We start from the raw sequence: 24,704 nt of genomic DNA, 5'->3' as shown, positions 1-24,704 counted from the left end.
GCCAAAAGGATTATTCGCAAACATTTCAGACCATATCTTCTGCATCCATCAAAACTCTGGTGTCTTAACTGGCTGTGCCCAAATTTTATGTAGAGTTTTCCCCAGGCTCTTTTAGCCGGATGCTCCACAAAACTAATTGTGGTGAGCACCCGGCTGTCATCAGCTCGCCTACTTATCTTTCTATGCTGTAAGTGTTGTGCTGGCGCTTTATTCCCCATCGTGCCCCACCCGCCTACTTTTTCATGCCATCCGGCTGGAAAAAGTTCTAGGGCGAACACTGTAATAAGGATAACCGTTTTGTGTCTGTGTCTAGAATTTCAGGGATGTTGAACTCCAGCCCTCAAAGGCCAAGATCCTCACACATTTTTTTTGCACAGCTCAAATGAATAGACAGGACTGAATCAGGAAAGGTGTGGTTTATCATGTAAAATATTTCTTCATTTCTCCGTCCACCCTGAACACTGACATGGATACGGCCCTCAAGGACTGACATCTGTGGTCTAGATGAAGCGAGAAGCCTCCTGCTCCTCCTGTGCATAGGAAAGTGGTATTACGAACAATCATTTTTGCCATCGAACATTAATGTATGAATGTGCCTTTCTTTACCCAGGTTAATGAATCCTGTGAACCTGTATTGGTTATGTGGTCTTGTGTCAGGAAAAGCTATGGAGTCTGCCCCTTTCTGCTTAATTTACGGTAAGTCCCCCCACTTAGCCAACATCACATGACCAATACACTTCAGCTCCTTGGCCACATACCGGTATACATATCCAGACAAGAGGCAACTTCATAAAAGACTTAGAGAGAAGCATATTTAATGTGGTTCTAACCGTTAAAACATTGCAACGTGGGTGAGTTTAATGAAAAATAAATCTGATAAGTTTGACAAAAGTTCTACTGAACAGAATGCTAACAGTTCTGGGAATTTACCTGAATTCACCTACGTCAAGGTTTCCACAGCCACCTGCTAGTGAAATGTGATTTTGAAAAAAAAGGCCATAAAGCCATATGTGCAACTTTATCTTTGTGGTCTGACTTTATTCAAGCAGCAGGTTATACTATGGGGTGTGGCAGGGATCTCCTTTATGCTAGTGAGATCTACTGTACTCCAATCAGCATATTTGCAGATTTTGTTAAGGTGCCCACACAATTTTTTTTGTCCAATCTTACCATTTTTTTGTAATATGAGGCAATACCTTAAAGAGAGTCTGAAGCGAGAATAAATCTCGCTTCAGACCTCATAAATAGCAGGGGCACGTGTGCCCCTGCTAAAACGCCGCTATAGCGCGGCTTAACGGGGGTCCCTTCACCCCCAAATCCCCCTCGATACACCCGGGGAGCGCTTCCTGGTTAGGGCAGGGCTAGCCGCCGCAGCCCTGCCCCACGCGCGTCTGTCAGCGCGTATCTCCGCCTCTCCCCCGCCCCTCTCAGTCTTCCTTCACTGAGAGGGGCGGGGGAGAGGCGGCGATGCGCCGCTGACAGACGCGACTGGAGGCAGGGCTGCAGCCGTTAGCCCTGCCTCCAGGAAGCAATAAATCACGACCAAATCTGCGACCAAGTGTTGCAGTGGTCGCTTTGGGGGTGAAGGGACCCCCGTTAAGCCGCGCTATAGCGGCGGTTTAGCAGGGGCACACGTGCCCCTGCTATTTATGAGCTCTGAAGCGAGATTTATTCTCGCTTCAGAGTCTCTTTAAATATCCACTCAAAGTATATTCAACTCGGTTTACCTTTTTTTTTTTTTTGGTTTGTTTTGTACAATTAATGGGTACCTTTATGTTCCTTAAAAGGAAGAAGAATCCCAAATGTCATCACGCTTGCTGAACAATATTTATATATTATTGGAGTAGCAGATTTGTAGGTACTTCCTCATCTATGTAGGTAACCTGAGTAGTGTATGGCACTACTCATTTACAGTGTGTGGCAGTAATAGATCCCTTTCTGATTAGATTTCAGAGTGAGATCCAACTGTTGGTCAATCGTGTGGGCATCTGCCAGAGTATTGCCATCTCAACCTATCAGAAATACCACCGAGAGCTACTAGAGAAAATAAGGCATGGTCAGTGAGATGCAAATCATTATTGAGTTTGATGCAAGTTTATACACATGTTGGGTGCACATTTTTACAGATTAAAATGGACCAATCAAATACCACCAAGATGGAAATCAATTGGTCCATTTTATAACTGCATACATCAGCATTATCTTACACCAATGTAGAATATAGTGAAATCTTGGGGTGCAAGAATAATTTGTTCCAGAAGCATACTTGTAATCCAAAGCACTCTTATATCAAAGCGAATTTCCCCATGAGGCTTCATTGAAAAATCAGAGGATTTGTTACAAAAACATTTCTAAAAAATTCTTAATACTAAGTACTGTATAAAGTAAAAATGTAAAAAAGACTCACTACAACTACAACAAATGCCATCTATTGGCTCACGTCAAACTTTGTTTGTGTGACTAACATGGAACTTCTACAAAGACAACAAGACAAATAACATTTATATCACGCTTTTCTCCTGGCGGACTCAAAGCGCCAGAGCAGCAGCCACTAGGACGCGCTCTATAGGCAGTAGCAGTGTTAGGAAGACTTGCCCAAGGTCTCCTACTGAATAAGTGCTGGCATACTGAGCCTACAGAGCCGAGATTCGAACCCTGGTCTCCTGTGTCAGAGGCAGAGCCCTTAACCATTACACCATCCAGCCACTACAATAACAGTTGCTTTTGGCTACTTTTGAGGATTTCATGGAAATGTGACATTGTACAGTCCCTACGCTCAGATGAAGTACAATCAAGTGCAATCCTGCAGCATCAAAGAGAGAAGAATCATCAGCTCAGTTGTGATAACCTGACACGTGTATATGTTCTGTGCTTGTACATCAAGACATTGCTTGCTTATCAAGTCAGAATTTCATAAACACATTTGCTTGTCTTGCAAAATGCTCTCAAACCAAGTTATTTCCAATCCAAGGATGGGCTGTGTTTGCATCTTATTGACCACCCTGAGTGACAATCGTCTGCCAAAATGTGTGTACCTCAGTAGAAAGGTTTTCTTCGTATAAATACACATACAGACAGACTTCAAAACATCAGAATAAAAATTCATGAAGTGGTGGTAAGCCGTTACATTTTATTTGTTGACATGCATTAAGAGAAAGCCATTACCAGTAGTTCATCCATGCTGGTTTGACATTTTTCAAGGTTGATCCTCTTGATGGCCACTTTTTCTTTCTTGGGCGAACAGTAGGCAGCTTGGACCACAGCTGTTGCCCCGCTTCCTGAATAAAACAAAAACATTCTTAGGTTAGTCTTCCTCGATGGAATTATGTGCAGATAGTTACATTTACAAACATACTGTAGATCCAAATATAGCTGAAGACATTGGTAATCACAGACCTAAGTGTAGGCAACAAAATCACTTTTCCCTTTCAAAACATTACAGTTGTTGAAAATATCTTGAAAAATACTATTTACATTTGTTGCTACTTTTACATCTGGCCTCCTGATCTAAGGCTTTACTAGACTGCCAAATAGGTGCATGGCATGAGATTCCACTCTCCCTAGAAATCAACTACAAACATGTATTAGGGCTGCACAAATGTATAGTCAAATTAATAGTTAATTTATCTCTCCATCTCAATTTGCAGCCAGCTATAAGTTTCCAAGGCTATCATTTTGCATTACTTATCTTTTTTGGAATATGTACTCTGTGTTTTATTAGTTTTCAGAACATACCACCCGGGTATCTTCCTCTTCCTGCTTGAGTAATTAGATACACACAGTGACAACTGACTGCATCAAAACTGGGAAATTCAGAGCTATTTTTCAGTCTGTAGCTTAGCATTGGAATTCAAATATACAGGTAAGCACTGTGGAATAAACTAGAGAAAGCTCATAAAGACTTGGAGGAACATACAGTTGTGTTCAAAATTATTCAACCCCCAATGCTGTAAAGGGTTTTAGGGAATTTAGTATACATTTGTAATTGTGTTCAGAATGAAATCTTACAAGGACTTTTTAATGAACCAAATGCAACTAAAATTACATCAATTGTTTTTGTAATACCGTATTAAATTTTTTTTTTGCGATTTCTTCATTGACACAATTATTCAACCCCTTAAAGACTACCACTCTTAAGAACAGAGGTTCATTCAAGTGTTTTCGATCAGGTATTGAAAACACCTGTGGATGTTAACGAGCAGCAATCAAGCATAATAAGCACCAATTAGGCAGATTTAAAAAAATGACTGTGATAATCCGCTCCTTCTAGACATTTACTGGTGTGTTTACAAACATGGTGAAGTCAAGAGAATGGTCCAGGAAGACAAGAGAAGAGGTGATTTCTCTTCATAGGAAGGACAATGGCTATAAGAAGATGGCAAAGATGTTAAACATACCAAGAGACACAATAGGAAGCATCATTCACAAATTCAAGGCAAAGGGCACTGTTGAAACACTACCTGGTCGTGGCAGAAAGAAGATGCTGACGTCGACTGCTGTGCGCTACCTGAAGTGCAAAGTGGAGAAAATTCCCAGTGTGACTGCTGAGGAACTGAAAAAAGATGTCAGATGCGGGTACTGAAGTTTCAGCTCAGACAATAAGGCGCACACTGCGCAATGAAGGCCTCCATGCCAGAACTCACAGGCGCACCCCCTTGCTGTCTCCAAAGAAAAAGAAGAGTCGACTGCAGTATGCCAAAAGTCATGTGGACAAACCACAAAAGTTTTGGGATAGTGTTCTGTGGACTGTGAAACAAAATTAGAACTGTTTGGGCTCATGGATCACCGCTATGTTTGGAGGAGGAAGAACAAGGCCTATGAAGAAAAGAACACCTTTCCTACTGTGAAGCATGGCGGGGGGAGAGGGTCAATCGTGCTTTGGGGTTGTTTTGCTTCTGCAGGTACAGGAATGCTTCAGCGTGTGCAAGGTACCATGAATTCTCTTCAGTACAAGAAGATATTAGATGAAAATGTGATGCAGTCTGTCACAAACCTGAGGCTTGGGAGATGTAGGACCTTTCAACAGGACAATAATCCCAAGCATACCTCCAAGTCCACTAGCGCATTGTTGCAAATTAAAGGGTGGAACATTTTGGAGTTGCAATTGCAGTCCTCAGACTTAAATCCGATTGAGAACCTCTGGTGGGACTTAAAGAAAGCAGTTGCTGCGTGCAAGCCTAAGAATGTGACTGAACTGGAGGCTTTTGCCCATGAAGAATGGGCTAAGATACCCGTAGATCGCTGCAAGACACTTGTGTCAAGCTATGCTTCACGTTTAAAAGCTGTTAAAACTGGAAAAGGATGTTGTACTAAGTACTAAGAATGAATGTCACTTGGGAGTTAAATAAAACTGATAATGATGTGAGCACAGAAAAGACATTTGTGGTTATTTCATTATAAATGTTATGTTATATTTGTCTGACTTACAAGTGCCTCTTTGATTTAATTGTAAACAAGATGACTTAAATGATCAAAATCAATGTCAAACTGGCCAAAACAGTCAATTTCAGTAAGGGTTGAATAATTTTGAACACAACTGTACATCTGCATGCAGCTAGTGTCCTTGGTGGTAGCTAAAGATTTCAGTGAACGGAGTTTCCAAGATTACTTATCTTCTGTCCTACTATGGTATATACAGTACATTCCAACTACTGAAAAGTGGACACACCCACATTGCCAAGTATAGTGAAGTCAAAAAAAGCATTTGACTGACAAGTGGGCAGATGCCCGTGTGAACCAGCCCTTAGTCCTGTCAATTGCATCTGTGCCGAATATTTGTTGACGGAGTTACAAAGCCAGTGGAAAGTACACATTTTCTCCTAGGTAATAATTTCACACCTTATCAATAAAGTTCCTTTTAAACCACCAGCAAGCAAGAAAATACTTTTGGTAGTGCATTTTCACCTATTTTGGTACTTTTCAATCGGAGAGTGCTGAAAAGTTATTTCAAACAGAAGATTAAACATTATCTCCAAGGAGAAAACGTGGATTGAATAAAGGCCCTGGTCTCCCAGAATACTATGGGAGGAGAAGTTTGCATAGTTAAACAGCCTAGGATATGACATCACAGAGGACAGGGCTACATACCAATACACAGCAATACATCGATATAGAAAGCGTTTGAGGCTGAAACCAAGAAAATGAGCGTAAAAGTGTGTAGTCTGAATAATTTCCTGCGTTCTACTATAGGCCAGTACAGTGCCTCTAAGATTTTGATTGCAACAATCATTTGTGATCTTTAAGGGTGAAAACCTAGTGCATGTACACAGCGGCAGACAAAGCCAACAGAGGGCCCCTGTGCAGAATAAATATAGTGGGGCCTCATGTGAATGGGCGTGGTCAAGAGATTATGGGCGGATCCAAAAAGTTGAAACAACAAAAGTAGGGAAACCTTCTCTGCATTCTGTGAGCACTGTATTGATGTTGCACATATTTTTAACCTTGACATTATGGCCATCATTCATAAAAGTGTGTTCGGTAAAGAAAATCAGTGCGGGAAAACACCGCATTCGTTATTTTAGACTTCTGTGTGCTCATTCATAAAAATGTTTACAGTTGTGATAGCAGTGCGGTGATTTCCCGAACTAGGCTGGCGTAACAGGAGAAGCTGCCCGAGTCCCTCCGTGCGCTGCTCTCACTGCTGCTGCCTGGGAGGTATGTCTCCATTGACTTAGCTGTAATCCGCATGCTTATCGCTACTTCCAAGGGAGCGGTATTCCCCGTCCTCATACCGCTTTCTCTAATCTTTATGAATTGACATTTAGTAACATTTGTTAAGATAATCACCGCTCAAGGCGCTAATTTATCGCTCTGCTCGGGAATGTCAGCTTTTCGTGCGGAAACAGCCTTTATGAATAGACATTTTGCTATGTGCTCAGTAAAGTCAGCTGTTTTCAGCATTTCCGCATGCGGGAATGCTTTATGAATGATAGCCAATGTCTCATACATGACTGGGATACAAGCATATCTCACTGATCGTCGTGCCGTGCCACAGATGAAAAATTGTAATATAAATAGTAATAAAAAACCTACCATACCAAAATTATTATTTAAAGTGTAACAGTCAGGCATAAAATCAATTCTTTATTTTTATCTGGTAAACAAGTAATGAGCATGCTAATCACTCAATCCAAACGTTAAAATCTCTATTACTTTTCTTGTTTATAAATGATCATTCCCCAGTTTACCTGACTCTTATTTGGTACGTTGCCGCAAAAAGAAGTTGCAGGGCATGCTGGGTTGTCTTTTTTTGCTTCTTTATTTCCCCTCAGACTAAACTAATGTACAGAAGCAAAAAAGGACAACCCAGCATGCCCTGCAACTTCCTTTGTGTGGCAATGTATCAAATAAGAGTCAGGTAAACTGGGGAATGATCCTTTATAAACAAGAAAAGTAATAGAAATTTTAACTTTTGGATTGCGTGATTAGCATCCTTATTACTTGTTTACCAGATAAAAATAAAGAATTGATTTTAGATTTTATGCCCGACAGTTACACTTTAAATGTGGCAGTGATATATTCCACAGTGCTTTTCACAGCAAGTGAATAGTCAAGTCATAGTCTAATGTCCTACCATATAATAATTTTCTGCAGGACTTTACAGAGTACATAGTCATGTCACTGTCCTCATAGGAGCTCACAATATAATCCCTATCAAAGTTGTAGTGTATTGATTGACCTACCTTATTAATATGCATTTACCAAATTCTATATCTGCATTTAAAGGGGGCATAGATGCTTTACGTGCATTGAAAGACATCCATGGCTATAATTACTAGGTATTGTCCAGTGATGTTGATCCAGGGATTTTATCTGACTGCCATCTGGAGTCGGGGAGGGATATTTTCTCTTTTGAGGCTAATTGGACCATGCCTTGTAAGGGCATTTTTCGCCTTCCTATGGATCAACAGGGATATGTGAGGGAGCAGGCTGGTGTTGTACTTTATTTTCTGGTTGAACTTGATGGGTGCATGTCATTTTTCAACCCAGGTAACTATGTAACAGCCTTTACATTTTCTGCAGGACTTCACAGCGTACATAGTCATGTCACTGACTGTCCTCAGAGGAGCTCACAATCTGCCGGCATAAACACAAAACCTAGAGGATAATCTGTGCCTGAATGTTATGGAGCTGCATGGCACCCAGAGGACATGAGGCCCCTGTGCGGCTGCATGGCCTGCACGGGCCTCTGTCCACCACTGCATGTACAGGCGTTTCCCAACATCAGGGGCCTCTCTTCCTGTGACCACACAACCTGGTAAACCCTTAAGGTGGCCACACACCATACATTTTTTAAATATCTGTTCAATTTAAGAATTGCAATACATTTCTGACCGATTGTAACATTTAAAAAATCTGACCAATGCACCACACATATATGTTCAATTTTTCCCCAATTATGATAAAAAATAATTGGAAACTGAGAAAATTGCTAGGGTGTGTATATTAATAAATTTACAATCTAACACACACCATACAATCTTTAGTAGAAATTGAACAGAAATCTGGCATTCCGGATCGATTTAAATCGAAAAAAAACCGGTAAATCCGATCAGATTTTTCAGCCGAATGAAAAAAAAAAGCTTTCGATTTTTTCGAGAGATACGATCGTTTTTATCGAATTGCTGTAAAATCGGATCATTTTATTGTATCGTGTGTGGCCACCCTTAGCTGTCAGCATTATTGCGTTTGCAGTAGAGTGCCTCCTGTTCATCTCCCCCCTCCACAGAACAGGATGTACAGCAGATAACCAAGCAGTGTGTCTGCACAAGTCTGACACTCCCATTTTCCGGCATGTTTAATAAGAAGCACAGAGCAGTGATCAGTAAAAATACATGACAACTGTAAGGCTGTGGTATGGCTACATTTGGCTCTACATATAAATCAGATCAAGAAAAAAAGAAACCAAAATCCTCAAATGTCCAGATCTGAATGAAGGGGTTGGCTATTTACCTTAAGTGGGATTTTACTTTAACAAAGGGTTATTTGCGTCATTTGAATGCAGGGATTTTCCAACATATCTCCTCTACAGCACACCTCAAAGCTATGAAGGTTACAATGTTCCAGTAAAACGCGCACCTCCCATACACATGGGAGACATAACCAGTCAATCGAAAGGCAGCTTGGACCGATTTCCTCCCTCGACCCCCCAAAAGAGCATCTTCAGTCACAGAAATGAGATTAAATTGAGATTAATTTTTTTTTTTTTAAACTGGACCTGAACTCTTGCACAGAACAGAAGGAAAATAGAGAAATTCACCCTGTAAAGAGTTTAGCCTGGCTTATTCCGCCCTCATCTGTGACTAAGCACCACTATAATTTTATCTCTCAGCTGTGTCAGCTCAGGAATCTTAGCAGAGCAGACAATTTGTAAACACAGGATGTTAACCCTATGTCTGCTTCCATGAAAGCAGGAAGTAGACACACTAGATTTACTGCAGGATGTCTATCAACTGTAACAAAAATGTGTTTTTTAAAGGTTGTTATTCTGTTGCTTATCTTAGATCCAAGAGGACATTCGGAGTTCAGGTGTGCTTTAAAATAGATCCTGCAGTTATCTGTAAAGTTCTGTACAGCTAGATTCTTACTGACCCCAAACAACAGCTTCAAAGAAGGTGCCCGTCCATTACTTTATTTGTGGCATTGCTATCCAGCTGATCCAATCATTAGGACTGAATTGGCAGAAATCAATGGCACAACATGACCGCCTAATCGATCATTTTTGTCCGGATTGCTTTTTTGCCTTTTCTTTTTAGTGGCAAGTACAACAGTTTCATCCTGGGAATTCTACTGCCTCCTCTTTTAGTAAATGAAACTGATGTAACAAGGCTGAGAACTGAGGAAAATGGAGTAGTAACGCATAGCAACCATGCAGAATACTGGCTTTATTCAATAAGTGAAGCCTGGTTGCCTACTCTGTGCACCTGTTACATGTTTGGGCAATTGCAACACTTGCTTCTAACGCAGTGTAATTAGGGTTTCAGCTGCTGTTGGTGCAAAGACTCCAAATTGTTGCTCTCGGCAATGGCTACAACCACACAAGCGGACATCATTCTGGATTTGACAAGGCTGCGGGAAAGTGGAAGCTGTGAGTGGTACACAATCTTATGGTCGTTGGCTCTCCCTATCCTCAAGCTCCATTATCTCACTGAAGTACTGAACAATGTAAGGTCTATGCAAATGGACTCCAGTAACAGCCAAACCACAATTGGCGCTTGTTGGCATAGTACCATTGGTCCACTGTGTGCTGAAGCAACCAATAACAGTATGCAGCTATTGACATGTTTATTGCCACGGCAGTATTGAACAACAGTTGGATGTGGAGACTTGGGAAAATGCACCAATATGTGCACAAAAACTTCGTGGCTTAGAAAACATATTTTAATCTATTAAAAGCTTCCATTGCCTTTTACATTTACATAAAAATTACTATCTTCAGGTCCACTTTAAAGTGAACCCAAGTTTAGAATGATATGGAGGCTGCCAGATTTGTTTCATTTTAAATACCAGTTGCCTGAGAGCTCTGCTCATCTATTTCGCTGTCTGAATCCCACCAGAAACAAGCATGCAGCTAATCTTTTTAGATCTGACAATGTCAGAAACACCTGATCTGCATATGCTTAATGAGGGTCTATGGCTGAAAGTATTAGAGAAATTGGATCGGCAGGACAGCCAGGCAACTGGTATTGCTTAGAAGGAAATAAATATGGCATTTTCCATATAACTCTAACGTCAGGTTCATTTTAAAAGACGAACTAGGAAGCGCAATTTATAGGAGTTTTACTCGCATACTCCAGTCTCTCAGGAAATTTCGAGCTATAGTTTTCATGCTTTGTGGCCTCAGATTCTGTAGTATATTCTCATACGTTCTGTTTACATTGACCAATTTAAAAAAAGCCATTCAGCCCTACTAAGCCCAGTTCCAGCTTTCAACGTCTAATTGGCATAAAGATATAATATAGGTTCTGTGAAAGGAGTAACAGAGGTCTTCTGTTCTGTGGTCACATTCTTTCATTTAAACTCGCCTGGGACGTGAAAACACTGAGGTAATGACATGTAACAGGCGAGCAAGTTCTGCTTTCTGGAACAGTTCAGTCATACCTAAAGGACACGTTAAACACATGGCAAAGCAGAATTCTGTTATTTGTGGCAGAATCCAGGAATAGCGGAGCAAGTAGAGCTTTAACTAGTAGGCAGTTTATAACTGCTTCTCCACAGAGTAAGGCTGGGTTCACACAGAAAATGTGAACAGTTCTGCACCAGTCACTCAGTTTTCATCAATTTGCATTAGTTTTGTATCAGTTTTTTTATGGCTGGATTCACACTTACATCTGTACAGTTCCGTTCCAGTCCTGTCAATATTGTATCAGTTTTCTATGGGTTCAAACACAAAGAGCACACCTCCATTCCTGTCAGGTAAAACTGATGCAACACTGAAAGGACATGACACGACTGGAACACATCTGTACATATAATTTATATGTGAACCCAGCCTAAGGGCCTGTTTCCACTACATGCAGATTGGATGCAGAAAAACCGACTCCAATGAAAGCCTATGGGCCCGTTTCCACTAAACGCAGTTTTTCTGATGCAGATTTTCCCATAGGCATTCATTGGAGTCAGTTTTTCTGCATCCATTCTGCATGCAGTGGAAACAGGCCCTAAGGCGTGGAACCCATTAGCAGCACTCTAAGCGCCTGTGATTTTGGAAAACTCTCCAATGTAATGCTATATGTAATTTTTTTTTAAATCCCCCCATAGCATTACATTAGCAAGAGCTTTTCCAATCAAAATTGCTTACAAAAGCGCCGTTAGTGGGTTCCAAGCCTACCAACCAGAGCTGTCAAGTCGGTACAAAAATAATCTAACTTCAACTCCGACTCCTCAGTTCATGAAACCACCGATTTCGACTCAAACTCCAGGTACCCAAAATTGCTCCGACTCCACAGCCCTTGCAGGGTACAAAAATAATCCGACTCAGACTTCTCAGTTTATGAAACCACTGACTCCAGGTACCCAAAAACTGCTCTGACTCCTCGACTTCAGCTCCACAGCCCTGGGGCCAATGGCCAGTCAGGATGCACTACTACAGCCACAGTGCAGTTAATGTGGCATATTTACAATAACCCAACGTGGTGGCACTAAATTACCCCAAATTATTCAGTCCGGCATTCTAAAAGGATGCACCAAAATTTTTCCTTTGTTCTACCCATTTTATTCTTGATTTATGTAGAAAATTATAAAGGCATCAACATCTACCGTGGTCCTGTACAATACACAGAAGCACACCTTGTAAAATTGTACTTAGAAATGGGATCAATAAAATACAATTGGGCAGGATGAAGTATATGGATTTTTGGTGCCTTTCTGTGATAGCTGAATGATAGGGAATTTGCATTATAAGGGTATTCTATTGTATGTTGGGTCCTGAGTTTAATCCGGCATATTGTAATTCTGTCCCTTAGCAGCGCAATGGCTAGAATGGTTTATATCATACAACCAGCTCTCAGAGTGTTACTGAACATTTCTCTGAAGTGACACAGTTACATATTACCTACTAGTGACAGCTTCAGTTCTGACACCATTCCTAGAATTTGCTGGAAAAAAACCCAAAGCTTTTAATTTTTTTACTGGAGTGGGCCTTTAAATAGGAACTTTAGCAAAAAGGGGAAACAAATAAATCCATACATTGCAAAGTGAGACGTTGAAAGATAGAAGAGAGATCAAGAAATGATCGATATTCACCATATAATTTGATCCACAATCAGCCTATAAATAATCTTTACTACTGGCAGACAAGAAAAAAACTAGACAGCACCAACTGCCATGATCTACAACCACACACACTAAATGCGATAGGCTAAAAGGCGGTTTTCTTTTTTTAATAGATATACATATGCACAGAGGGAGATACTGCTTGCTTGGCAGCTGGAAACCGCCGTTAGGCCTCTTGCACACTGCATGTGATTCCGATTTGCGATTTTGATGTGATTTTACATCCAAATCGGTACTGCATGCTGCGTTTTTCTTTGTTTTGATAGCATCCAGGTAATATCGGAATCGCAAATTGGATTTGCAGTGTGCAGGGGGCCACATTTCCCACAATTCAACAAGGTTCACAGACGGGAAACAGTCAGGACATCACACTGTGGGAGGAGTTTCACCACAATATCGGCCACACAGAGTCCACTGATGATCCATTTGAGAAAACGTAAAGATTTCTAACAGAAAAGGGGGTATCAGCTACTGATTGGGATAAAGTTCAATCCTTGGTGACAGTTCCTCTTTATGTGTAACTGAAAACTGTAGGTTTAGAATTTCTAGTCACCTTAGCATTTTCACCTCCCAAGCATGTCTAGATGAAGGAATGTTACTACAAAACATTACGTTTCAACCCAAATTCATAGCATGTCCAATGCAGCACAGACAGATGCCATTAATTTGATCAAATGGCAAAGCACCCGTTGTCTGCTAAACCTATCTATAGCAGTGCATAGTGTGATGCAGCTGTGGAAAAAATAATAGCCCCATGTTAGAGCAGAATAGACTCATATGGACCCATTTGCTTATCTATTGTGCGCTGCTATTGATTACAATGGTATGGATCGGTTATAAACTTGGACCTAAGGCTAGGCATACAAAATTCTTTTTTTTCTAGCCAATTTGATCACTGACTGAGTAAGCCAAACATCTGTTGCCCCCAAGATACAGGGCTGTGGAGTCGCAGTTGGAGTCGAGGATTCGGAGCAATTTTGAGTACCTGGAGTCAGAGTTGGTGGTTTCATAAACGAAGGAGTCGGATTTGGATTCAAATGATTTTTGTACCGACTCCACAGCCCTGCCAAGATATCCAACTCAATTAATTTTCAATTTTAGGCAGTTTATCAATGAAAAGTGTGATCAGACATGTTGGAAAATCTCTATGTAAGGGCTCCGCTAATACTGCTACAAGGGGAGGTCTAAGGCCATCTAATGCTGCTACCTGCAGCACTGTGGCTATAGGATGGAAGATCGGTCTCTTCAATGAAAAAGAAACAGGATGGTGCTTCTGCAACACCAGGCAGAGAGATGGTTTGATGCATTGCAGTAACAGCTGAATGACTGGCAGAATAAAAGGAAAACAAAGCCGATCCTCTAGGCAGGCAGGCTCTGACAGCCATATATTTTACAAGACTTCTCAGTTTTGACTGGAGGGCGCTTGAAAAGGTCACACAGGAATGGAGAGGAGGAGTGTTTACTGACCTGTACAGAAGTTATAGCTGGTGTTACTAAGGGGGAGAGTGTTAGATGGAGAGGGACGGTTAGCACAGGACCAGCACACTCTATAAAAGCTCCATCCCTCACTATCCTCCAGAGGCACAGACAATGCCATGCATCCCTAAGCACCAGCCATATATCACACAGTAATAAAGAATTGCTTTAGCCATGTCAGAGATGGGAAGGGAATTAAACTCACCAGTGGAAGTCATATCCGTGATTACTAAGCCTTCACGTATCACAATATTGATTGACTAAGCAGAACAGGAGCACTTAAGGAGAATCTCTATACCACAAGTCAATATAACAGCCAAACTGCTGAATATGTCACAGAGAGCCCGATCCATGCCAGAAAATGATTTTAAGCCTCTGTATTAGTGTAGTTACATTGCACGCATTGCTAAAATTACTCAAAGGGCCTTTTTACACTTGTGTGTTATGCGTTGCATTTTAATGCATTTTTTGCTCCATAGCAGTGCATTGTGAAAAAGCTTCAGTTTTTTAGCATGGGCTGCACATCAGTTGTCTTTCAGTTACAGCTGACAGCAACTGATACAGTTTAAAAGGACATTTAGGGCCCGTTCATACTACGGAGATTAGCTGGCAATTCCCGCTAATCGCCAAAGCGCTATTTTACCCTATGGCAGTGATCTCACGGCCGCGATTGGTGCCGATCACGGGCCTTATACGATTAGTGTCAATTGCAAAAACGCGTTACATGCAGCGTTTTGCCGCGATTCTGGAGCGATCGCGGTACAGTGCTTATAAAAGCGATGACTGTGGTCCCTCTGAATCGCAGAAGTGAGAAATGAGCAATCGCAAAAGTGTAATTTTACCGCTCATCGCAGTAAAGTCACCCGTGCAAAGCAGTAGCGCTAAGGGCTACCGTTTTGCGATTTATTGTGTGAATGGGCCCTTAGGTCTGGAACCCACTAGCAGCGCTTTTTTTAAGCTTTGGTAATGTAATGCTATGGGTGAGATCCCACTTGATGGATGTGATTTTTAAAAATCCCAAATAGCATTGTATTAGCAAGAGCTTTTCAAATCACTAACGCTTAGAAAAGGGCTGCTACTGGATCCCAGGCCCAAGAGTCCTTCTACTCTTAATCAGTTACTCTGATCTGAAAAGGACTACCGATTTGCAAAGTAATGTCCATGTTTCCCTATGGCTCAGTTCCCACTATATGCACTGCTCTGGAAAGTTAAAAACACATCAGTTTTTCAGCGCATAGTGTAAAAGAGGCCATAGCCTCTAGCTGGACGTTTGTTTGTTTTTTTTCTTTCATTAGTCTTCTTGTTTCTTTGACAGATGTGTCACTTTTCCTGCCCCAAATCATTTCTTCCAGTTGTGAAATTGTAGTTTATGGAAGACTGAAAGCAATGGGGTGTAAATTCAAATACATGTGGAAGAGTGTGGCATTAATGCCAAAGCATAAACAAAGACAAATCCGCGCCAATGGCTATTTAGGCGAGCTGTTTATGCCCATTATATGCTGACCATTCAGAATTCTCCAAATGTGTCCATCGCTGAGGCTCAAAAGGTAGTACAAGCACCATTGTCTACTCCACCACATGTCAGCATCCCACATGGCAATAATGGCACCTCAGCAAGTCACTCAGTATCCCCAATACAGGACTCTGGCAAAGGAGGGTATATGAAACTACAAAATCAGCTTCCAAGTTTGTGTAACCAGGAACAGAAAGTACAAGATGATTTATTAATAATACAAACAAAAAAAATGCAGCAATTCCCTGAATCAAATATAATGTGGGTCTTAAAATCAATGGTAGACCGCAAAATACACATTAGACAGTCTCAAAAACCTGGTTAAGGAGAGCATACATAATACAGCCACAATGGTCTCCCCACAGCTTTTGCATAGATACTCTCTCTCTACCCATAGGTTGTTCCGACTTCCCACTGCATTTCCATGGTTGTTGAGTAGCCAGTTATCTCGCCCACATTTGGTGGTATTGCCTTACATGTTCGCCTTCTGGGACCAAGTGGTGTCGTTAATATCAACAGTGCTCCAACGACCCTAAATAAAACATCCGAAGGTCTTATTATTGAAATACAGAAAGAAAAAGTGATCCAGTCCAGTACCGCACCACACAAATATGAATAATGTTGAAATTTGATACAAAAAAAAACCCTCTGCCTCTAAATACTTTTTACCATAGACTCTGAATAAGCATGCCAAACAGAGGTTTCTGACTAAAGTCTGACAAGATTAGCTGCATGCTTGTTTCAGGTGTGTGATCCAAACACTACTGCAAACAAACGGATCATCAGGATAGCCAGGCAACTCGTATTGTTTAAGAGGAAACAAATATGGCAGCCTCCAGTTAAGGTGTCCTTTAACCACCCTGGCGTTCTGATTATATCGCCAGGACGGCTGCGGGAGGGTTTTTTTTTAAATAAAAAAAAAACTATTCCATGCAGCCAACTGAAAGTTGGCTGCATGAAAGCCCACTAGAGGGCGCTCCGGAGGCGTTCTTCCGATCGCCTCCGGCGGCCAGAAGTAACACGGAAGGCTGCAATGAGCGGCCTTCCGTGTTTCGTTTACCTCGTCGCCATGGCGACGAGCGGAGTGACGTCATGGACGTCAGCCGACGTCCTGACGTCAGCCGCCTCCGATCCAGCCCTTAGCACTGGCCGGAACTGTTTGTTCCGGCTACGCTGGGCTCGGGCGGCTGGGGGGACCCTCTTTCGCCGCTGCACGCGGCGGATCGCCGCGCTGCAGCGGCGATCAGGCAGCACACGCGGCTGGCAAAGTGCCGGCTGCGTGTGCTGCTTTTTATTTCATTAAAATCGGCCCAGCAGGGCCTGAGCGGCAGCCTCCGGCGGTGTTGGACGAGCTGAGCTCGTCCAGACCGCTCAGGTGGTTAAAGTGTATCCGAGACAAACTTTTACTCATTGCATAATAGCGCCCCTTACATATAGTATATAGGGCCTTCCTCAAGCCAAATACTTTTGTTTTACTACCCCAATTCCCTATAAACTTAACAAGCCTCGCCCACAGCTCCTCCAGCGCCTAGGAATTCTGAGTCCCATGTAGCAAGTGCTCATGGGAGCTCAGTCTGGAGAGGCTTTTCCTGAAGGAGGAGGAGACGGCATTACCAGCCAGAGATTTCAGAGGCAAGGGGGCAGAGAGGGAAGGAGTGGAGTTTTCAGTCTGAGGAGAGGAGATGCAAAGCAGCTTGCCTGTATAATGATCACAAGCAGAACATGGCTGCTCTCATTGTATCACAGGAAGAAATAATCATATTCTGTTGAAGCTGTTTGCAGCTAGATTTGCAGTGTAAACTATCTAAACTTTAGATAAGATATATAGACAAGTTACCTGCTATAGTTAGTTTTTCATCTCAGATCCGCTTTAAGGCACAAGACATTTTTCAAGCACGCACATGAAAACCAGCATGTGAAAACACAAGCACACGTGCAAACACAGACACACACAAAAACACACACACTTCTAATTAAGATAGTGCCAATTCAGTCCAATGAAACAGTCATACAGTATCTGAAAATGAGCCAGAGAAGCAGCACCATATATTTTTAACTTCCATGTTTACTTGGTACAGCCTCATCCCGGAATTAAGGCAAGCAATGCAGCAGTTCATATAAGGTTACATGGCTAAAGAGAAGCCATTTAGTATACTGCAAAATGACCACAGTATTCAGTAAACTGGTGCGACTCCTCTCAGCTGCCTTGCAGGACCACCAAGATAACCACGTGTGACCTTCCGCTGCAATATATAGTGACACGACGTGCTGTCTGCGAGGTCGTGGCTGCCAAACAGATGACATGCAGGAATACGGACAAACAATTTTCTGGATTTATTGCTACTTCTTCCTTCCCAAATACATGGGCTGGTGAAAGGAAAATATCAGAGCTACAACAATAACAGAAGGCCACGCAACACAAAGTATAAATAACTGGAACTGCCTCACACAATAAGCTACAAGATGGCAATCCTTGGTGGGAGGGGAGAATGATTAGCTTAAATTTATTGGAGGAGAAGTAGAAGGTTTCTTCCAAAGTAAAATGAGCTATAAATTACTTTTCCCCTATGTTGCTGTCACTTACATTCATTAGTAGAAATCTGATGGAACTGACTAGTTTTTACTAGTCTATCTCTTCATGAGAGATTCACAGTATTTCATTAATTCTTTACAAAAGCACTCTCCAGAAAGAATCTATACAAAGATGCAGGCCGCCCTCGCTCCCTTAAAGCGGACCCAAACCAAACATTTTTTTAATTAAAAATATTTAGTTGCACCACTCTGACACATACAAAGATAAATAAACACTCCTTCAAACCTATGATCATTTCAGTGCATGCTTTTCACCCTTCTCTTTTCATAGCTAGGGTTATACAGGTGGCAGCCATTAGCAATTCCTCCATTGCCGGACACCATCTACTCCACCAGTTTGCCGGAAAAATCCCGGCAATTTGAAAAGGAAGGGAGGTGTTCCTCCAATAAATGTAAAATATTTTATATTTGTCATCATGCAGCTGAAAAAAGGCTGCTATTTATTATTATAATTTAGAAAATAGATTTTATTTCTGAAATCTTGTATTTTTAATTTGGGTCCACTTTAAGGTCCAGGGCGATCCTCTCTCATAGACATCAGCCTATGTGAGGGGATCGCGTAGTGAGCCACTTTAGGGGACAGCCAAGTTCCAGGGATGTTCCCACTACATCGCTGCAGTAGAGTTTACTTTAGTTTCAGTCTGCCAGCAACGATCGACGCCGGCAGACTGTTGACGGAGATGAACTGTCACTAAAGCGGGGATTCGTGATCCCCACTAATCTCCTCCCCCCGGACTTGATAAAGATCGTTAGGCGGTCCTGGGGGAGCAACTCTGTGTCCGCTGATCGTCGTTAAGCGGACACAGAGTGGTTAAATGTTACATTTTTTGCGCGATAGTGGTCCTTTAACCTCCTTGGCAGTAATCCCGAGCTAGGGTGGGGCGGAAAACCGCAGTTAAGAGCAGTAATACCGACTTCTGTTCAGGGTAGCCGCCGGGAGGTCTGTGCAGAGTATAGCATGTCGTTTTACATGCCTCCAGGGGGATCCCGACGTCGGCCGCCATTCTTCTTCCTCTCCTCCGGGGCTCTGCTTCCTCCTGGTGAGATCGCCGGCTGTCGTCATGATGACAGCCGGCAATTTCACTTTAGAGTTGCAGCGCCACCAGGAGGATGGAGGCATAACTACAGGAGCCAGAGAGGTGATTTATTGCAGAACTGCTGCAGATCTCCCTGGCAGCATGATTTTTTCCAGGTTTTAGGGTCTGAAAGGGTGCAAAAAAATTGCACTACTTGAAGACTCTAAAATCTGGTAAGAATCATACCGTCAAAAGGTTAAATACATATCCTGGTGCAAAATAGTACAACACAATTGGCTGCTGATGTTATCTTTTGTATTTTCACATTTTTTCGTCGTTCCCATTGGGTCATATCAGGGCTGTGGAGTCGGTACAAAAATCTTCCGACTCAAACTCCGACTCATCAGTTTATGAAACCACCGCCTCAGACACCAACTCCTACTCCGGGTACCCAAAATGGCTCCAACTCAGACTCCTCGACTCCAACTCCACAGCCCTGGGTCATATGGTCCATTTCTCTCAAATTAAATTGTGAGTTTCTCTGAGGAAGTTACAGACATGAGTGTGCACTCTAAAGACCTGCAAAAGATGTCAGCAGTACATAAATACAGAACAAGAACTGAAGGTAGGGGAGCGTAGCTCGCCCGCTTTCTCAGAAAACTGTGAGGTATGTGTCGAGCAGCTACAGCTTAACACATGTTCATTCTACTTCTCCCGCATCACTACTGAATTACAAAACAGGTTTTTTTCCTCATGTATACAAGCTTCATCCCCCACCTTGAGAATAATTTCTCTTTTATGCCTGTTATTATGGATTGTAACTAAGTAGTAACAAACAAAGCATTGGCTGTAGAAAGTATTTTGACTACTGCAAAATTTCACTCTAAATCATCCTCATTAGGGAATTAAAAAATGCAAATGTGAATCCAAGGACACAATAGGTTGAAGAAGAGTGAAGAAAGGAGCAGTTTTGACCATTCTGCTCAAGGAGATAAATTTCCATGGTAACTGAACCCAAGAGCAAACTTTTGGTTTAAGTGAAATTACATTTGTTTCTGGAAAACCGCTCAAGAAAATTCCACACAAAATGTATTTTTCAGCTGTGTTGTCTAGCACAGAAATACACAAACTCCTCCATTATAAATACAGAGGTGCCTTATAATTCAGCAATGCTACAATCTCACCTTTGTCCAAATAACACATTTTAGCTTCATTTCTTTTATTTATTGTATGTATAAAGTGCCAACATCTTACGCAGCGCTGGACATTAGTTTAGGTTACAGACAATATTTAGGGGTGACATACAGCAATATGACAATACAGGAATACATGCAAACCAGATCACGCAGCACAGTATCAGATCATGCAGCACAGTAGCAGTACAACGTAATGCTTAGTCAGTAACTGGATGGGAGCATGGAGATTAGACAAGTAGAGTTCACTCAGATCCATAGAATGGGTGCACAGTTATGGAGGTGCATGAATGGTGAAGGCTTACAATTTAGAGGGAGAGGTAGGGACCTCTATGTAAAGACAAACAGGTAATGGAAAAAGTTACAGAATACCAAGTTTTTGAAGCCACTTTCCCTCAGAGGGGCTCACAATTAAATCCCTGCCATAGTCGGGGGTCTATCATAGCCCCTAGGCTAATTTAGGAGGATGAATAAATGTATCTTATGTTTTTTGTGGTGTGGGAGGAAACCCACGCAGACGTGGGGAGAACATACAAACGCTATGCAGATAGTGCTTTGGCTGGGATTCAAACTGGGGATAAATTTTTCTTCTTCAGGACAATAGCAATTTTTACCCATCAGCGCTCCTCCCACTCATTCGCCAATAACTTTATAGCTACTTATCACAACAAAATGATCTATATCTTGCTTTTTCCACCACCAATTAGGCTTTCATGGTAAGCCCAAGGGGATGGAGTTATCAAATCAACAAAATGGTTAGTTTTGCCTAGAAATGTAATAGATGTATGAGGGTTAAAGTTTACATATGAGTAGATTCAGTTGCAACAAATAAGAACTCAGCCTGAAAACTTTGCTACAAGCCTAATGCTGGGAATACACGGTACTCGATTGAGCCATTTAGATGGCTCATTTGATAATTTCTGACATGTCCGATCTGCCGCCCGATCGATTCCGCGTTCGATACCGCATGGAGGACAATGGGAAAAGATAAGGAAAACGAGCAAAAGATAAGACAATCGCCCGCGGGGAAATCGATCGAGCGGCATAATTGAGCCGTGGAGACGCACTGTGTATTCCCAGCAAAAGCCTTACACTTCCTATGGGTTTTACTGCTTGTATCTGCTTTACTCCTTAAGTTATATTCAGCTTTGTGTACAGCACTATACTGCACTATAATTCAAATGCTATTGGTGTAATAGCTCAAATTATCTAGGTAGGCGAGATCGTACTGTTCTCTGACAATGCCATCTGGCAACAGTTAAGTCAGTGAAGTTTATATTCCACGCTACTATAGTTGCAAGCAGTCTGTTGGGTCTGTGCCTTGCCAGTCAAGCACCAGGCAGCATCTGTGACCTTATTGTTAGTTTTAATAAAGAAAGAACAGCGCTGTAGTCTTCCCAGTAGGCCTCTCTCTGCTCATGTGTGTCTCGGCACACGGATAATCACTAGCTTCCAGCAAGCAGCATTCAGCAGCCTAGCTAACATTACAGCACCAGCAAACTACCCAATCTGCTCTGCCCTCTCATTAAGCACAACCCAAATCTGCAGAAATGTGTAAATCATTAGGCTAACTGCATACTTCACAACTTCAGAACGGGACCGCTTGGATGTTCCAATTAGGGATCTGGTTTAGGAAATGGCCCTTGATTCTTAAAGAGAACCTGTAACAAAAAAAAAAAAAAGTTCCCCTGGGCGGGTACTCACCTCGGGAGGGGGAAGCCTCAGGGTCCCAATGAGGCTTCCCCCTCCCCTGTAGCTGCAGGCAGTCCAGCGCTGGCTCCCCTGAAGTGTCCTGGAATCCTCCCTCGACAAGCCTGATAAGCGCTGATTTATTTACCTTTCCTGGCTCCAGCAGGGGCGCTGTTGTGGCTCTCTGCACCGAGATAGGCGAAAATAGCCGATCTCTGACGGGTCCGCTCTACTGCGCAGGCGCAAGAGACTTAGTAGGGTAGAGTGGCCAGACAGCGAACAGCTATTTCCACCCATCTCCGAGCGGAGAGCGGATACTACGCCTGAGCTGGAGCAGGGAAGGTAAATATTTACATCCCTGCTGTTCGGGGAGCTTTATCGCCGCCGCCGTGGGACCGAGGAGGACAAGGGAAGCCTCAATAGGATCTGGAGGCTTCCCCCACCCGAGGTGTGTAGCCCCCCCAGGGGAGATTTTTTTCGTTACAGGTTTTCTTTAATAAGACATGCTGAAGCGGCAAATAGCAAAACCACTAATATTTAAAGTGTAAACTTTGAATATATGACCGTTTTAACCACTTGAGGACAAGCAATTTTTACATATCAGTGCTGTTCCCATTCATTCGCATCTAACTTTATTAGTACTTACTTCTCACACCTAAATGAAATGTATTGGGGGTTTTTTTCAGGACAAATTAGGCATTTAGCGTGTGATAATTTTGTTTAGTAATTACCATATTTTCTATGCATTTTAAAGGGAAAATAAGGGAAAAAAATAGAAAAAAAAACATTTCTCCATTTACATCTATTATAGCTTTACAATAAACAGTGCTAACTATAAGACAAACCCACAAATTGTATTTGCTTATCCATTATGGTTATTACAACATTTAGATTACGTTCCTGGTACAATGTATTGGTGACAATATTGTATTTGGAAATAAAGGCTTCTTTTTCTGTTTTTTGCTTTCTTACTGTACGCTATGTATGATTACAACGACCTTATTTGCAAAAATTATAGTAATATACCCTCATGGCATACATATTTAAAAAGCCAAGTTCTTAAGGTAACAATATGTTTTTTCTTTTATATTCTGTCACAGTTTTCATTTTACAACTCTTATTTCGGTACAGAATATGTGAAAATTGAATTGCTTTTGATTCAGTTTGGGACTATAAAGAATACACAAGTCATGGGCCTCAAACCTAAAACCCTCAACTCTATTCTACAGTACTACTTATGGTATAAAATGTTACAACATGTCTCTTGACGTTTTTCTGAAACTTTCCCAAGACTGATCATAATTTTGAAAATGACTATGTTTTGATTGTGGCCCTACCTATTTTTTTATGTGGCGTGGGTCCGAGCTTAAAGACACACCAAACTGTATTTTATAACTGGTCATGGTTAAATGTGCCTCATTCAGTAACAAGCTGGTGGTACACGCTCCACTAATACACTGGACGTTTATATACGCCCTGTTGTCATTAAGCGGTTAAATTAGAACTCAAAATCTTCTATTTTGCCTTTGGAATCACTGAATGAGAAGATTAAGGGACAATTAAGGGGGAAAATATAATATTATATATATATATATATATATATATATATATATATATATATATATATATATATATATATATATATATATATATATATATATATATATATATATATATATATACACACATATATATATATACACACACACACACACACACACACACACACACACACACACACACACACACACACACACACACACACAGGGTGGGGGGTGTTATATATGAGTCAATCACTTTTTCCTGGTTTCTGAAGGAAAAGTGGGTACCTCTGCTTATACGCGAGTATATACTGTATATTTTTATTTTTTGATATTACAGTTATTCGTTTCAAACTACCACATGTTCAATAAACCCGCAGGGACCGGGACTCAATCCCTCAGACGACAGTTCTGGGCAGTTATCTATAGACATGCTGATAGCCTGCAGGTTAGCATAGTGTTCTGTTGCTATGGAGGTGGAAGGAAGGGCTACGGCACAGCATGGGGCAGGTGGAGGGAGTTGCAGAACAATGACCTCAGCCTGCACTCAGCCAATACAATCTGCCAGTCTGAAACCCTCGCATACACCGAGGGATCAGGGAGTGCAAAATTATAATAAGAATGCTTGAGTAAACCTTCAGCTTATACAGTGATGTACTGATACAGGTTTGCCCAAAACTGACCCATTTTGACTCAAACACATGTAACTCTTTTGCTAGAAGCTCTTCAACAACTATTTATTCCAAGCCAAACTAATTCCAGGAGTTGATCTTGCTTTTGTATAGTTTCAGCTGACCGGTGCTGACATCCAGACTAACAGTATGAATGTTTGTTGCCATTAACATCGATGATTACTGAAGATTTGGAACAAATTAGCTGTAATGTCACGGCTAAAAAGAGAAACGCTTCA

At 41.7% G+C, this 24,704-nt stretch overlaps 1 protein-coding gene across 4 annotated transcripts in view; it reads right to left on the bottom strand.

The window, feature by feature from the left end:
- OXSR1 (oxidative stress responsive kinase 1) overlaps positions 1-24,704 on the bottom strand; it is a 191,544-nt gene that overhangs the window by 98,634 nt on the left and 68,206 nt on the right. For 3 of the 4 annotated variants that reach the window (XM_068235944.1, XM_068235947.1, XM_068235945.1), the window contains exon 2: positions 3,166-3,278. In XM_068235944.1, coding sequence (XP_068092045.1) covers positions 3,166-3,278 — 113 coding nt within the window. Of the gene's footprint in view, positions 1-3,165; positions 3,279-14,455; positions 14,704-24,704 lie in introns of those variants that run through there. The other variant, XM_068235946.1, reaches the window with a different exon arrangement.

The sequence above is a fragment of the Hyperolius riggenbachi genome, chromosome 5 (genome assembly GCF_040937935.1).
Source record: "Hyperolius riggenbachi isolate aHypRig1 chromosome 5, aHypRig1.pri, whole genome shotgun sequence".
Classification (NCBI taxonomy): domain Eukaryota; kingdom Metazoa; phylum Chordata; class Amphibia; order Anura; family Hyperoliidae; genus Hyperolius; species Hyperolius riggenbachi.
The sequence above is the reverse complement of the archived record's forward strand: the minus strand, read 5'-3'. Positions and strand labels throughout refer to the sequence as shown.